We start from the raw sequence: 17,631 nt of genomic DNA on the forward strand, positions 1-17,631 counted from the left end.
TTACCTAAATTTTAGAGGTATTATATGTTTGTCATCATTACTAATTTTTATTATATTCTACTAAGAACATGGAAGCCCTTTATTTTCTATTTGTTGCTGTGAAATTGTTTCAAAATTTACAGCTTCACAGATGCAAAGTCTCTCTGTGGTTTTTAATTGTGAGCATTTATGATTGTGATGTTTTTCAAGATTCTGGAGCTTAAGCCCCTCAGCTGTCACTGTTCTCTGCTACTGATGGAAACACCTTAACAGCAGCAAACAAACTGCTGGCAAAAGGAATTGCAGCACAAAGATAAGGTTGTTTCTAATCTAAGCACTTCTCAGTTGAAAATTGCATGAGGAAAAAACACATTCAAGGAATCAGTCAATTGTGGCTTTTTTCTAATGTACAATATTTACAACCTCTGACAATTTGAGCTGAGAACAGCAAAAATCTGCCCTAATTGCAAGGACTGCAAAAAAAAATACTCTCACTTTTTTTTTTTCCCCTGAATAAGTGGTTGTTTCTTTGGGATGAAATGCATATCTGCATTATGAAAGAAAACAATAACAGCGCTGTGTCTGTGCTCATTAAGTGGTTGGAGAAGAATGAACAAGTCCAGATTTTTCTTTGCATCTGCCTAGATTTCAGATAACACAGTAGAGCATGTTTGCCTCTAGTTCTGAAGGGAATATTGTACATTTTGCTGATACTTCTGTTACCACTTTTCACTTCCAAAAATGTCTGTAAAGATTTTGGATACACTCCTGTGCATTGCTATGCCTTTGTAATTCGGGAGTGTAAGTGTAGAAAATAACTCAGGATTTCATAATGTATCTGGAATTTATATCAGCACCAAAGTGCTTATGATTTGAAAGAAATATGTGTTATTTATGTGAGACTGCATGTAAATACACATTTAAATGTATATATATTTAATCAATGTTTCTTTTGCAACATTACTGATTTAACTTGTAAAATGCTGTTTTTTCATCTTAGGTCTGAGGGTAACCGTGTTACTAACATCATCCCTCATGGTGTTGGGAGCTGGCCTGAGATGTGTTCCAGTTTCAGACATAGAAATTAGAAAGAAGTAAGTCAATTAATTACTTTTAATATACATATTTTATTCTTTCTACTAACATAATTTTTACTGCTACTACGAAGATATGTTAGTACAAATTTTCTCTATGAAGTTGATAAACCAAATGTTTGTTGTGTGGCTGTGGGTTTACGTGCTTCTTTGCTTCTTAAATGGATTTTTCTTGTCCTTCTTCTCAATAGTATCTGAAGATCAGAAAGCCCTTTACAAGCTCAAGTTAATTTAATCTCACCCCATCCTGCATAATTAATATTAACCTGCTTTGCAAGTAAGAAACCAGAGATTTAGTGAGGTTCAGAAACTGGCCCAAGATCACACAGGGAGCCCTGCCTCAACCCCCCAAAATATGTAATTTATATGCAAATGTTAAATAATTAGTTCATTTTCTCTCATTGAATGTATGGGATCATGCTGTGAGACAGATGTATTCATGCAAAATGGCTTTTTTTCATGTAGTCTCTTCCAGTCTGTGTTCTGAAGTAGCCTTGTACTTTTTCTGCAGTTAAATGATTCTGCTGTACACATGCACTTCACAAATTTGTAATAGAAAGAGATTCCTTCCTAAAAGTCCCACAAACCCAACAATATAATTGTTCCGTCAACATATCCTGAATCTGGGAATCCTCATTAAGTACAGGAGTAGTGCTTGTTTTGTACAGCTAGGGAATATGGATCACTTGTTCACTTAACTTTCTTTTGCCTCTCAGTGTGAAGGAGGTGGGAGTATGCAGGCATTACTACTCTTTCCTGCTACTTTAAAAAAGCAGTAGCACTGGTTCTTTGCTAGTTATGCTTGCATAATATGTAAACACTTAGAAAAGATCTTACAAATAAAGTATTTTATGTGGATTGGGTTTTTCCCTCTTGAATTCTAGTCAGCTTGAATTCTCTACCACGCAGTCCTGTGGTATTACTTCAGCAAGTTGTTTGGGATTTTTGGTTTGGGGTTTTGTTTTTTCCCCTTAGTATTGCTTACCCTGAAAACCAGCTTGGCAACCTTTTAAACTGAGAAGGAAAATGTTTGGTGCGGTGTTAAAAGCCAATGACTGGGTACCATGGATAAAACAAAGAAAGAGGTTTGGAGAGAGAACTGAGAATGTAAAAACACATGAATTGTAAAACTAGCCCTGATAAGTAAACTAAGAGCAGAGTGTCAGGTAGGGTGATACAATTTCAGTTCTTAGATGTTCAGTGAGAATATAAGGAAGCACTCAAGGTGCTCCTGATGTTGGTTGCCCAGTGTTGCCCATTTTGACAGGGTGTTCAAGGACTCTGTGAGCCAGGCAGGATAAACTGACCATATTGTGCTACCCTTCACAGTGACCCTTTTGAGGAAAAAGCACTGTTTGGGTGGCCAGAGAGAGCTGTCCTCGTTTTACCCCTGGTTTATATTGTCTTAAAATGTCAAGGGGTGCTTGACATTCAGTTTGTTCATTCTCATCAGTCTTGGGTCAAATATCAATAGCTTTGAAACGGGACAGATGGCTTAAATGCAATGAAATGTAGTGTTTCACGTAGCTTTTCATTTATGATGTATGACAGGAGACATGTACTGCCCTAGGCTTTACCTAAACAAGGATCAAGACTGTAAATACCTGAGAAAATGAAAATTCCCAAGTGAGATTTAGATGCGAGGTATCATTTGGGCAGCAGGAGAGTTTCCACAAATTCTTATCACCTTTAAACAAGGTTTTCCAGTGTAGATGCAGAAAGCAGGCCTAGGAAAACAAGGAAATATATAACTAAGGAGAAACATTCAAGAGACAAAGAAAGGCTTTGGGCTTTATAGAGTCTGATGAGTGAGATATATAAAACATGATCTTAAAATTTATTGAAAACTATATAGGGGAAAAAAGAGTATGAGCAGAATACTGATAGAAAAGGTTAATAATTTCATATATTCATGCTGTGGAAGTATATATCATCTCCAGCTGAAACTGATAAATTTCCCTACTTATCCTACTCTCAAAAAAGAAATTTTAAAGAATTGTAGCTCTACATGAGGAAATAGCTTGGTCTTTTACACAGTTTGATTTTAAAAAATCTACCAAGAATTAATTATAGCTAACTGTGTGAAGCAAAAAAATGGTTTTTAGTGAACTTTCTTGAGACTTTATAAATAATTGTACAGACTGTGTGATGTTACACCATGTAACTGGCATTGTTTTGTGGGTTAAGGCTCAAGGCCAGTTTTCATCCATTATTTGAAGTGTGATACCAAATAAAATAATATTTTTGAGATGAGCATTATTGCTTAATGCATTAGCCACAACTTGCTGAGCACCAAATTATGCACTTATTCTCAATGTGTATATGCATTAATACAACAATTTGAATGTTACAGAGCTTGTCAGAGGGATGAGATCACACGCAGGCTAATTGGAAGCATTTCAGTAGCCAGTGTAACTGGAATTTCTTCAAATGCTTTTGCGTGTTTTGTAGTATGTTCCTTCAGTCTGTGAGTAATCTGTGGGAATATGCTAAAGATTTCCATGGGACAATTCTGTCGGAGTTAATAGACATAAAAATTATAGTAATGTCCATGAGGTTTTTAAGGCTTAGATTGGAGGTTTTGTACTTTGTAGCAGTCTCTGCTCCCTAAGCTCTAGTGATTAACATTAAGGAGAGCTACTAAAGCCCACCACCTATCAGAGCAGTCATAGACGTAAGGAAATCACTGTTAAGACTGACATTTAATCCTGGCTGCTTTATGCTCCTTATCTCAAACAGACCCATCATATCCAGGTGTATTCTTAAGCCCCTTTCTAGTCTATAATTATTCATTTGGTTGTAGTGTGTAATATCAGACTAAGACCATCTCCAGTCCTCCGAGTAATGTTTTAAACAAGGACCTTAACCTCTCTTTTCAGTACATTTGATGCCTATGCATATGAGGGAAAATTCAAGTTACACATTTCAGTGTGTCTCTTGAAGCAGCTGTGAATTTTCTATGGTGAATTTTCGTTCTCTGCCAGTGTGTGACCTAAAACTGCACTGGAAATCCATGCCAGAACTGCATAAATTCAGTGCAGGCTGAAGTGGGAGTACATGGTGGAAATGCTGAAGTGTGAATTTGCATGTCAGATGGAGGATCCATCCTTTACATGGACTAATAAATCCCCTCTCATGTACATATGTGCTTTTACCTGTTTTCCTCCCCAGCTCAGTAACCTATAAGGTTAATGAGTCTATCAAACAGACAAGGATGTTAAAAAGAGTTTTTCTTGTGTACCACGTGCATCTGGGTTCGTCAGATGTGCCAGATATGTGAGAGAAATTTGACTTCTAAAAATAAACCCCTAAACTATTACTCCTTTCTAAATGTTATGAAAACTTCATATGCCACACCTTTTTTTTTTTTTTTTTTTTTTTTTTTAGTTCACAGTTACTACACATTATATGGAGCATAAAAGAAAAAAAAAAGTTATCAAATTGTACGTTTTCTTGAATCTTCTTCCCTTCCCTGGAGGGTCCAAGAACATCACTAATGCTTTTTTGCCTGCATTTTGTCCAGTCCTTTCCTTTCTGACACCTGCTTGTCACTGAATGAATATTTTTATCGGACTCTTTTAGGATTTGATTATTTTATCCTGAACATTAACATTACTGGGAGTCCATTTTCTTATAGACTAAATCAGAGTTGTGTTTTTCCTTCCTCAAAGCACTTCATATTTACCTCGTATTCTGTGTTTAGGAATAGATTTACATACATCTTAGGTCTTAAATCTAGGCAAAAAGCTGAAACATATAAAAGAGAAGGAAATAAAATGATTAAATCAGCCCACAGCCATAAATCTTTGGCTTTTAAGACTGTGTGATGTAAGACTTCTTAAAATGTTTTGAAAGACAGGATAATTAAAGACATGGAAGTAAAGGATGTAACATAATTTGTCATTTGTATTGAACACATTAATTAAGCAATTTATTAGAACTTGTTATGCTGTGGGCTGGTAGTGTTTGCCCTTCACATTACATTTCACAACAGAGAGGTAGTTATTGAGGACCTTGAGTCATGGCAGTGAGAGGATGTTCCTTGGCAGTAAGTACCATTAAAATGTTTGTTGGGAATCCAGCAAAAGAGTACAGAGAATTATAGTGCAAACAGAGTGGTTGTTTACACAGTTGTTTATAGGAGACACAACAATAGTTGGTAGATCCCGTAAACGGGTCTTTTTGTTAATATTACCAGTTCTTAGTATTTTGAATATTTTTCTTACTCAGATATATTGTTATGACCTCTTTTCTATATTTGAAGAGTCACTCTTAGCACACCTTTGGTACATTTTGGCTCTATTAGCTAGTTGCAACCTAGTTTGTATTTTACTCTTGTTAGACTTACTCTTTAATAATTTCACATTTTCCCCTTTTCTGTCTCTGAAAGACTAAAGAATTAATGGGATCATCTCATTATTTGTCTCTTCTGATCCTAAGGCTGCCATAAGCCACCATTCTTACGCATTAAAAATGTAAAGGGGCACCTCGGAAGATGTTATTTTAGTAAGGGAAAAACATAGTAGGATTCCCATATTCCCTGGTAATACTGAACACACTCCAGTGCTCAAAAACCCCCAAACAACCCAAACGGGAGCGTCTGCAGAGAAGAGGAATTAAAGTGTTCTAGGGAATGAGAAGAGCCTGTTAGGAGAGGATGGTAGACAAATCAGCCTGTAAGAAATAAAGACAGAGTGTGCTGAGTGTTTTGTGCTCCCTGCCTCACTGGGGAAGAAAAATGAAAAAAAGATTTAATCTAAGTGAGGGTCTGGGAGCAGAAAGATGAATAAACATACCTGTTTGTGTGCTGTAGCTTGGCAAGCAGAGGGGGAAAATGTTAAAATTGAGCATTTGGCTGGTGCTGATGGTGCTGGTTTGTGCTGCAGTGCTGGGGGAAGGCTGAGTTGGGTTAATCCATGGCATCAGAAAAATAGGAAAGTGGGGAAAAAAGGAGGCAGGTCATTCATGAGTAGGTTTATGTGGAGATTACTTTTTTTTTTTTGGCCCCTGTAACTTAACAGTTTATCTTGATTTTATTACTTCCACCAGCTTCATCTTGTACACAGGGTTTATTTTTTAACCTCTGCTCCAAAGCATTTGTTTTAGGTGAGAGGTCCTGTGAGTTTTTCTTAAGTGGTTATGATTTTTTCCATCTTTGCTTATTTGTTGGTGGTAGTGGGGGGGTGATTTTGTGTCCCTCTGGCTGCCCAGTGTCCTGCCTGCCACTGCTCGACTCACATGTCCTGTGATGCACCAGCAGCTCCTGATCAGCGCTTGTGGGGCAGCCAAATTGGCTTCTCCTTCAGCTGGATCAGCCTTAGGGGAAAAATTAGATGACTTGACAGTTCTGGTCATAAATGCTCTTTTCCTTTTGCTACTGTCCTGGACTTTGGCCATGGCACTGTGAGTGTCATCCACCTGCAGTCAGCGTGGCTGCTGAATTAGCAGTTTACACACCCTGTGGAAATTCTTGCACTACATTAAAAGAAACTCAGAATGGGCTTGGTATTGCAGCAGTATTTAGTAGGCAGCAAAAAAACCTGTTCTGGAAGGGAAGAGAATTTATATTCTCTGTGGAATATTTAGCTTAATCTCATATAATGGCAGGTGGTATCCTTAACTGTAGAACACTTTTAATTTTTTAATCATACAGAGCTCTTTGCCTTAGTTTGTGACTCATATTATGGTGGCTAATTTCTGTCCTTATAGAATTCATATTAATCAAATTTATATTGAAGTTGCTGCATTATCATCAAAACACCCTCTTGCTCTTTCACTTGTTTAAAAAAAATTATTCTCTTTAAATAGGTCTTGTTTATTCCATTCCTTAATTTGCTGCATCTCCTGTATACTCCTACTCTTTTACTAAAAAATCCTACTTAGGACCTCTTTTGTACTAAGTAATCTTAATCAGTTTTCTCCCACAGCAGCCCAAATAGCAGCCAGTCCCGGTGCACTTCCCTGATAATTTTTTTCAGTATGTTTTGCCTCATTAGCCCATAATGTAATTGCCTACTTCGTGTTTACAATGTTGTGTACTTTGTATCTCTTCATATTTGATGAGCGTGTCCTCTATTAGTGTTGCTTTAAATATTTCTTCTTTTAGTAATGGGTTTGTGGAGTTGGTTAGTTTTAAAAGAAAAAACAAGAAAACAGAACTTTTAATAAAACAAACCGCTCAGCTTTGACTTTATGTGCTCTTCACTTTCAAACCTGGATAAAGTGAAGAACTGCCCCCGGCCCCAGCTGTGTGACAGGTGTGATGCCTGTACAATAACACAGTGTGAGGATTCAAGGGAACTTGTCACCACAGTGCCAGGCTCACTGTACACCCACCTCATCCCTCTCCTCTGTCAGGTTGTCTGGTGGACACCTCAGGCTCTTGGCCTGAGATTGCTGCTTCCTTTCCTTGCAAACACTTGTCTCTCTTGGCAGACTCTCAGTAATAAGTTTTGGAGTAACTCTGGTTTTCCAGTCCTTTAAATTGAATCCCAAAACTCACTATCTTTTAGACCACTGTAAATGCGTTTGCTGTTTACTTTAAGTGTGGGAGAAGAGACATGAGGCTGGGATGTGTGGGATGGAGATGCTGTGGTCCCTTCCAAGTCCCCTCACATAATGGTCTGACTGACTGTGCAGAGACGATGGTTCACACAGGGGTAAAACATGAGCCTAATTCCTGATGAAAATGGCTAAATGTGCATTTCTAAGTTTTTCTCTTTTCTTTTTCATTCTGTTTCTGGAGATAATGCACCAAACAGTGACTCAGGCTTTCTGCTTGTAATAATATTTCTTACTGATGGGGAAAAAAACAGCTTTAAATTATTCCACATATCAATGGTCCCATGCATCAAAAACAAGCTAAAAAATGCTAATAGCCTCAATCCATGAATATCCAGAAGTCAGAAAGCTTTTGTAGTATAAATATATAATTTAATGAAAATATTGAAAGGAAGTGCATTTCCATGAAATTCATCTATCAGAATGTTATTTTTAATAGATGAATTCATTGCTTTACCCAGAGGTATTTTTCTTTCCAGTCTTTTTCCAGACATAGAGCCTCACTGTGCTCTCTTTGGGGTATAAACAAAACATCATTTGCATTGGTTCTCCCCATACTCTGTAGAAGTGAATTGCAGTAAAGCACGAATTTGACCTCCCTAATTCTCTTTGCCTTAAAAGTGCCTGAAAAAGTTCCACTTACTAGGAGGTTCTTTTGTTGTATTTATTTTTGTGAGTTTAAAAGAAAAGCTCTATCCACTTCTAGTAGCTTGATTGTGAAAAAGTGGTTCTTGACAAAACTAATGTTGGTTCCCTCTGAGGTATAATCAGTCTCCTAATACATAATGTGGGTAAGTCCATGGCTTTTCATGTGCCTTTTTCTGGGCAAGCAGTTTGCATCACGTCAGTACAGATGCTCTAGAGTAGGAGGTATTTGCTTTCTTTGTTGCCATGTAGTGACACTAAATTCAATAGCACTTCAAAAGTTCTCTGAAGTCCTCCAGTGGAAGGGTCTCTTTCATTTGCTTCCAGGAGTTTCCACAATGAGCTAATCACTACATAAACCTATTTGTCTTCCAAATTAGCAGGAGTTGAACAATCTACTTGTTTCAGTGAATGAGTTTGTCAGGCATGTGAAAAGAATAGCCATCCATTTCTATAAAACATCAACTTCTTTATCCAGAATTACTTTTTGTGTTGTCAGGATCAGCAGTACTGGACTTTTCCATCGTAAGTGGCACACTGTAGCGCTGTCTGCCCACAGAATGACTTCGTTACTTGTCACACTTTGCCCAACAGTGGCAAAACTGAATTGCAGTTTATTTTTGTTGTGTTTGCATGGAAGTTTGAAAAATGACTAAGTGGTCAATTCTCATGGCAGCGAGTGGGAAAAGCACGGTAAAAGTTTCATGAGAAAACCTGCACCAGAATTACATCTTCTCAGGGCTCTTGAAATGAGCTCTACTTCCTCCTAGGATGCAAAGGAATTGAATTTTCCAATCGGCTAGTTCATTGTGTTTAGAGAGTCAGAGCAGCACCCTGGCGTTGACAGCTGTGCTCTTCACTGTGTTTTCTGCCAAAGAAAAGGTGAAAAGTGCTTTTTCCACACTATGAATCAGTTTAAATACTGATCCAACTTCTCTAGTCTTAGCCTTAAGTGAAAAAGTTCACTTATCATATCTTAGAACTGAGCTTTGGATACTTATTTTAGTGTTGTGGGTATTAAATCCATTGTATCAAAAGTAATTTTTTGAGTAAGTAGTTCTCCCTTCAGCGTTGCCTTTTTTCCCCTCATCTGAGTACAGAAACTAATGAGATTTTCTTTCATTTTAAATTCTGCTAAGTCCAGGCATTAGACACAGTGGTAGGAACACTAAATGTCTGGATTTTTTACCTAGAAAAAGCACTTATGTAACACACAGCTTTTAAACAGCTTAACGCATCCAGTACCTGATGTGACTGTGAGCATGCATGCAAAGTTTCAACTTGTACAAGGAGAAAAAGAAAAATAAAGCTGGCTGTAAAAAGAAGTGTTTTCCCATCTTAACTGTATGGTATTATCATTAGTCACTAGAACCTTTTTCCTATGTAATCTCACTTTTTTCATACCCAGTTTGCTCAGTGATATTGTAATTCCAGCATTTATAGCCTTGCATGGTTTTCTTTGTTGCTGCCTGTTAGGATATTGCAACAGTGACTGCAAGAAGCGAATAAGGCGGGTATAACCAGGTCAGTTCCTGATACTAATATCAAGTCTTCCCAGGGAAGTGATGAACACTGCATGATTCAAGTTATTTTTAACGTGACTTGATAAAAAAAAAAATTGGGACAGAGGTGACAGTATAGTACAAAGAGTTTTTCTTCTCTAATTTCTATTGCTGTATTTTAACTGTCTCTTGTACTATATTTTTGTACTTCAGATGCCAGTTTAGGAACAAAAGTAATCTTTATTTTGTGCAGAGGGGGATGTGTGTGTACATATGTGTATTTTCTTACATAGATACATAATGTAAATGTCTAAGTCACTCATGATTGTGATGTTCTGGCATGGGATATTTCATACTACCGTTTACTATCAGTCCTCAAATATTATTTTTTTTTTTTATTTCTTTAAAAGGGCCTATAAAGGGCTAATATTCAATTGTACATTACAAGTTTGGCAGAGCACATAAATTCATTAGCAGGAAGGTCAGGTGTGCAAAAACCTTGACAGAGCAAAATGAGTCCAGACGGGGCTACTAAAACAGTTAGAAACAAAATATTTTAGATGGATGTTTACTTCCCCAATTTTGCTTTAAGCTACAGTCATCAATTTTTTTGTAAGTCGAAAATGAATTTCTGGTGTAACTTTTTTCCAATTTTCTCTTTCATGATTGTGATTAAAAAGCCTTCTGCTCGTGTTATTTTCTGTCATTTGACCTCAATAGCTTTCTACTTTCTGATACATGAAAATAATTAAATGATGATTGGATAAATAATGTATCTGAAAACGGCACTGGGTAAATAACAGATGAACATTACACTTGATAGTGTAATGAGACTGAAAAATGTTTTTCCATCTGGGTAAGATCCTGGGCTAGAGTTATCTTTTCATCCCTTGCCTCAGGAAAGAGAAAACTTGTTGTGCAGAATGAAATTGGGATAGTGATGGGGAAAATGCAGTTCCTCTTTGCACCTTTTCAGTAGCAGAAACAACAAGAAAATCAGGGGATAACAGAAACAAACCTCTCTTGGTCTTGGAGAAATTTTTAGCACTGATGGCGTACGAGAGGAGACTCACGAGCTGTGAGACCAAAATCTAGTGCAGTGCTGATAAGATGTTGTAAGAAACAGCAAAAAGCCACCAACACTGTTGTGTTCATATTTCTCTGTCAGGTGGAGCAGCTGCTACATACATCTCCCAGAGCAGCAGCTTAGTAAATGCTCTGAATTGCATTGTGAATTTCTCGTCCCTGCTTCTCTGGGGAAATGAATTAAGGATGTGCAGAAGAACGATGCAAATAATCTTTTTCTTAGGAAAAAGCAGCTTAATTCAAGCCAGTATTGAAAAAGAGATAAAATAGGGTTTAAGCTGTTATCATATGCAGAGATATTTCAGATAGTAGTCTGTATATTGATGGCAATTTAGTCTGAAAATAGTGTTTATTAACTCAAATATGTTGAACTCGAGAAATTAAACAATATGAAGATAAGAGATGCTCTATCCTGGATGAAAATGTCAGGCTTGGTAAATGCCAAAAATGCAAATCTCTGTGAACAGAGCACACCAGCCAGGAAAACACCAGCCAAAGATACCTTGAGAGAAACAGAATTTGCTCACCCTTTGGAAAAAAAAAAACAACAAACCAACAAACCCAAAACAACAAGGACAAAAAGCTATTATAGAATTAAAATTCTGGATTAAGTTGCTGCTTTCTCCTTTGGGATTTGCAAAATAAAATTAACATTTGTTGTTCCCTTTGAGTATAGAGATTGGTTACAGAGCTTTATTCAGATGATGGAGTTTGATAGACCTAATCTAAATCTGAAGTGCATGGTAAGAATATGTGTGTGCAATTTTCACAATATATAAATCGAGGGCTTTTTTTGATGGTTTGTTTAGGGGTTTTTTTTAACAAAACTTTTCTTCTTCTCTCAGATGATGTGCCTACATAACCACAGATGCTGCAGAACTATTGCACATTTTTTCTGATTTTACTGAGTTTTATTTGCCTTTAGGTTGACTACAGAGGAGGCATATTTGAATTAAAACAATAATACCAGAGTGGTGTCAGTGAACAGAAGTGGTAGTATGGCATCCAAAGCTGTAAAGGTTATTTTGTGGTGACACAGTTTTCCAAACATACAGTAACAAGAACACAATATAAACATTAAATTCACTTTGGAGCAGGAGGAAGTACTAAAATAAAATCATTATATGTTACAGTAGTTACCTCACTTGCTACTGAAACGCAGTTATTTCTGGGGATGTGCTGTAGCTCTGCAAATACCCTGAAACATTTTAGGAGTTTGAGAATAACTTACTGTAGTGAGATAAATAGAATGAAAATAACAAAGTGCACAAGGATACCTTGGTTTGCCCTGAGTACACTGGATAGTAACCATAGGGGATTGATGTAATGTGTCCTCCAGAAAAATTCCAGACCATTGTTTATATAGTACTTTTTCTTTATTTAAAACTATTTCATTTTGGTTTAGTGTGTGTGACGGTTTAACAAGCATTGACAAGGCCTGACCATGCATTGGTTATGTCCATCTGAAGCACATCATCAACACCAGTAATGAAATCTGTCATTTCTGTGTGAGAATAAAAAGAAACCTCCAAAACCATTGAATTGCTTATAAGTAAGAGTGGATATTATTTCTGTCCCAGCTCAGAAAGAGTTTCCTTCAGATGATATATAATACTGCTTCTTTTTTTGTATATTTTTTATAAATTTTGTTTAAAAAATTAATTTCCAATCTATTGACAATTGGTAGCATCTATTCCTTTCTATTGCAATCTATCTTGTTAATTTCATAAAGAGTCTGTAGGCATTTCTTTTGCATATTGTGTTCCTTTGTGTGCTTTAAAAAAAACTCCTGCTCCACTGTATATTATTCAACCCTTTGTGGCTTGAAACACTGCCTAAATGCTGGCTTATGTTTCCCCATTTTCAGGCCGTAGCTTTTTATGTCTCACAACTCAAGTCTTGCAGCAATAACACTGAGTTCCTGCTATGGTTAGAAAAACACCACCCATTTGAAAATATCATCTGCCACCAGTTTAATGCACAATGAATAGATTTGCTTTGGAGGGTTGAAATTTCTTATATGACTCTTTAGCTGTTTTTTTGGCATGCGGTTTTTATATAAATTCCAAAATCGTTTTGCCTTCCATAGCCGGTTACTTTTTGGAAAAGTCAAAGTGTAAGATTTCTGACTGAATTCCACGTATAGGGGAGCCTTCAAAAAGTCCTTTCTGTATTTCTTTATTGTACTAATATTAAGCCAAACTTTGCAGAGACTTCAGTGCTTGGAAGTACTATCTCTGTTCTGTCACCAGCCTTATCTGTTAAATCCCAATGAGTGTGAAAAACGAGAAAAATCTGGGTTTACTTGGCTGTTTCAGCAGTATGTTGAGAATGGCCAGATTGCTGGAGAAGACGACTCTCTTGGAAACCCTAACAGCCCGGCCTTCTCATCTGTAGGCACATAGAGCTCATCTGAGTGTGTAAATAAAAATAAATAATGCAGTGAAAAAATATGCAGAGTATTTTGCTGAAGTGTTTCAATTTTGGATCTGCCATAACTAATTTAAATCTTCGGTTGGGATTTATGCAGGCAGGAGGGTCAGGTTTACAATGTTTGTAATTTAAAGCTTTTCTTCTACTACACCTTTCCTACTTTTATATCCTGTCATGATACCTTTTTGCTGCAAAGAAAGTCCCTTTTATTCCCTCTTCTGCTTTGAAGCGAACATTTGCTTCTCCATTTATATGAGGTAATGAGATCAGAGTAGCTCCGGATTCCTTAAATCAATCTAATTTGCCTTCTTTTAGTGTATAGAATATCCTTCTTTCACACAGGACTTTAATTTCTTTGTGCAGTAGCTCCATCTCCAGCACTCGGTTATCTCCCGTGCCTTTTTAATTAAAAAGCCCCCAGCAAGCACTTGTCATCCCAATGGCCGTGTGGTGTGTTCTGTGTTTCAGGCTGATCCACGGAGGGCAGCTGCTGAACGGCCTGGCGGGGCCCACGGTGATGAACGCCGCTCCTTTCCTCTCCACCACCTGGTTTTCCCCGGACGAGCGCGCCACGGCCACGGCCATCGCCTCCCTGCTCAACTCGCTGGGCTCTGCCGCCGCCTTCCTGGTGGGGCCGCTGGTGGTGCCGCCTCCCAACGGCACGGCTCACCTGCTGGCACACAGCAACACCCAGCACATCAAGGACCGCATCGAGGCCATGCTCTATGCAGGTGCGGGTCAGCCTCGGCACCTAAAAACAGAAAAGGTGCACGCCTTCGTGTGTGGTTGGTGCTTGAGAACCACTACCCTCTAGTGGCTGGTTTGCACAGGAGCTAGTCTCTGCCTAAGGGAAAATACTTAAATCAGGAGGCTTTTTTATTTTTTTTTTTCTTTTGTGTAGGAATGGTTTTAAAATAGCCTTTTGTTCAGACTGACTCGAAAAAAAGTAATTCAGTTATTTGTATTGGCTGATCTTGGGAGAAATGTTGTCTTAGAGTTTCCCTGAGCTTCAAAACTGGTTTTTGCTTATTGAATTTTCATTAAAAATATGTTTCCATGACAAGTTGGGTTTCTTCTGCTGTTTCTGTAAGGATGGGAATTCAATAGTCTTTTAGCATTGAATTCTTTTTTGCATTAACTGAGCCTTAATTTATGACCTGCACGTGCCCTTCAAATGTGATTAGATTATTAGTATTTCAGAATCTACAGAATTAGAAACGTTGAAATTAAAGCACAATAGATTTTGTTTTTAGCTAAATCCACATCATTCTTACTGGTGAGCAATTTCAATGAAGTGACAACAATTTAGTGGAAAAAATCACTGATATAAAATTCACCTGATAAAACTTGGATGTTATCCTTTTGCTCTTTTTATTGCAATGGCTTCTATACCTCTTCCTGTCACTTAGAAAAATTAGCAGCAAACTTTAAGGAAACAGAATTGGTTAAGTGGTTAAGTGTCTACATTATGATTTTTAGTGGATATAAATTGGTACAACATTAAGAGTTGCACATCTGATAGGAGTTTTCCCCTCTTGTAATTACATCTTCTGAAATTCAGCCAGGAGTTAGTTCTAAGTGTTCCAGAAGTCCTAACATATATATACTGTGTAGTTTATATGGAGGTTTAGGGGATTGAGTTAGCTGGTTGTGATCATTTATTCCTGGACTTTATTCTTATGGAAATTTGTCAAGTTAATATTCCTGTTGGGTGAGGGCCACTTTAATGTTTGTTTTAAAGAAAGTGTAATAGAATTTGGATCATGGCTTCAGCAAGTATTTTTGAGTAACCTACTTTTTACTGGACTCAAATGGAACAAGAAAGTTTAGGTTTGGCTAAGCCTTTTTCACAAGTAAACATTTAGTTAGACTCTGCAAATCTCATGGCAGATGAAAATTCCAGTGTGAAAGATGGAAAAATGAAAGTAAGTCAGGTTTTGTCCTGAGGAGCAGTAGATAAGGAGAGGAGAACTCTAGCAATCAGAGAAGTGGTTTAGCTCTCCCTCCACAGATTTTCCATGGAGAAGGAGGAATTCTTCTGCCTAAGGAAAACTGTTGTGCTTGAAACCAGTGTTTTGAGTTTGGTAGCTCTAGAAATGTTGTGTTCAGCAGTGCATTAGATTCACATTCTCTTCTGTTCTCTTTCGGGCAGTTTTCCTAAGCATTTTCCTCAGAAACAGGGATGGACGTTGCCACCAAGGTTCAGGTCTTGCCTGACTCACATCTCATCATGGCTCTTTCTACCTTTCTGAGCTGGCAGGGGTGTGGGAACAGCCTTGTAGACCTGTTTGGGATCACTGGTCCCAGTAACCGATCATCCTACAGCAGCTCTTCAGCTTCCCAGGAATTGTGTTTTGTGGGACATCTGCATTTCTCACGTAGTATTTGAAAGGGCTTTGAACAGAGATGGTCTCTTTGTGCTGGTGTTTGTGTCCTATGGGATGTGTATTTTCAGGAGCTGCAAATGCTGTAGCTGTTCAGACAATGACAGAGAGCTGCTTTGTGGACATTGCTGGCCTGCAGTGAATCACAGTAATGATGGAAAACCTCCAGCTGGTTTAAAATTGCAAAGAATTGTCAAAGAGGAATTTGCTTTGAATCCCTCATGGGATATTTGTTCTGTCTCAGCTTAGCCCCGTTTCCCTGGAGAGCTGAAAGCACAAGGGATTTGTGCTGACTGCTTCCCTGTGCTCTCTTGTGCCCCAAGGGCTCCAGAAGTGGAAGGACAGCTGCTTCATGGTGGGTGATAGTGAACAGACAGTTCTGTTCACCTGTGGGACAAAAAATACCTGGCAGGTGTAGTAGGGTACTATTTGTCCCCTTAAACATCCGTGCAGGAAACTAGGCTCAAATTGACTTCACAGATTAGTAGCAAAGGTTTTGCAGAATCTAGAAGAACAAGAAGCTGGACCCAAATGTCCCACTTCCCCACTTCTTCAGTAAGTGTGGTCAGTTTTGGTATGACTTGTCCTTTCAGATACTACGGGAAAGCCAATTTCACAGGGTAAGCACTCTGCATTTCTAATGAGCTTGTTGTTTTTGTGTAAGCTAGCATTAAATAAATAGTCTGCAAAAATTAGATGATGTCTTTTAAAAGACAGTAACAATGTGAATTGTTAACTTGGGATCAGTAGTGTGCCAAGAGTGTGCAAATTTTCCAAGGACTTAAGCTCAAACATGATTACAAAGCAATTGCTTATAAACCCATCCTGAAATTGCTCTGTTAACTCCAGTCTCTTCTGTATTTTAATAAATTGCTGTTCCTTTATCTCAAACACGGACTAAGAGCTCAGCTGAATTGCCACAGCCTCTTTCTGTGTCATCTGTGTCGCTGCACATTCTGGTTCACAGCTCAAGTAGTACGGATGTAGCAAGTCAGGACTGAATTGTATTACCTGAATCGTGTAAGGAAGCATGAATTATTCTGGACTGCAGCCAGAGCTTTTAGTCTTGTCCTTTTCTAAATATCAGTGTAAAATCATTACTTGTTTAAAAAAAGTGTATGTGTGTGTGTCAGGGGCCCTCATGCCCCCTGGAATGTTCCTACAGAACAAGGTGAGGAAGAAGGTTTTTGAGATTGAGCAGGTTTTTGTGCTATGAGTAACCTGTCTGAAGGAAAAATACTTTGTTATCAAGGGGTCTTGTGGATCTGTAAACTTCTTTTTTTCTTCCTTTTTTTTTTTCTTTCTGGTTTTTTTTTTTTTTTTTTTTTTTTTTTTTTTTTTTTTTAAATTGGTCTGTTTGGGGTTTACACAAGCATCAGGGTGCCTGCTTCCTAGGCTAAGATGCAGGCATGTCTCATGACACAGGTCACTGTGGTATGGTACTCAGCTTTTGTGAAGCATTCCCGTTTCACTCCTCAACTAGTATGCAGATATGTACATATCTGTATCTCTGCACACTAATTTATCTCTGCCCCATTCCATGTGCTTTAGTCTGCTTGAGAGCATCCATTGCACTTTTGAGGAGCTGACAGCTTCTAAAGAAGGGCCTGTCTCTTGTCACTGCAGCTTCCTTGCTCTCAGCACTGACCTGTTTCTTACCTTCTTGATTGTGCTTGCTTTTACTCACTACTTACCTGCCCAGGAAAAGTTTTAGATTGTATTCCTCTTCCTCTAGTCTGCTAATGTAAACAATGGAAATAAGGGTGTAGCTTTCCTGTTGAGGAAGCATTTCAATATGAAAGAAATCAGATGTGTTTGGCAGCACCTGGACTTTTGATAGAGGTGTAAGTATTGTATACAAAGCTAAGATGGCACTAAAAACTCATATTCTTCAACAGAGGGAGATGCTTTTGTTTCCACAGTGAATTTGTCACTTTTCATTTGTAC

The 17,631-nt window shown here is 38.0% G+C and overlaps 1 protein-coding gene across 1 annotated transcript in view; it reads left to right on the forward strand.

The window, feature by feature from the left end:
- SLC49A4 (solute carrier family 49 member 4) overlaps positions 1-17,631 on the forward strand; it is a gene marked incomplete at its 5' end in the record, with an annotated part of 70,659 nt that overhangs the window by 19,038 nt on the left and 33,990 nt on the right. Inside the window, 2 exons of the mRNA XM_083864878.1 lie at positions 980-1,073; positions 13,769-14,031. Of these exons, the coding sequence (XP_083721004.1) occupies positions 980-1,073; positions 13,769-14,031 (357 nt within the window). The remainder of the gene's footprint in view (positions 1-979; positions 1,074-13,768; positions 14,032-17,631) is intronic.

This window comes from Zosterops lateralis, assembly GCF_965231275.1.
Source record: "Zosterops lateralis genome assembly, chromosome: 7".
Taxonomy (NCBI): Eukaryota; Metazoa; Chordata; class Aves; order Passeriformes; family Zosteropidae; genus Zosterops; species Zosterops lateralis.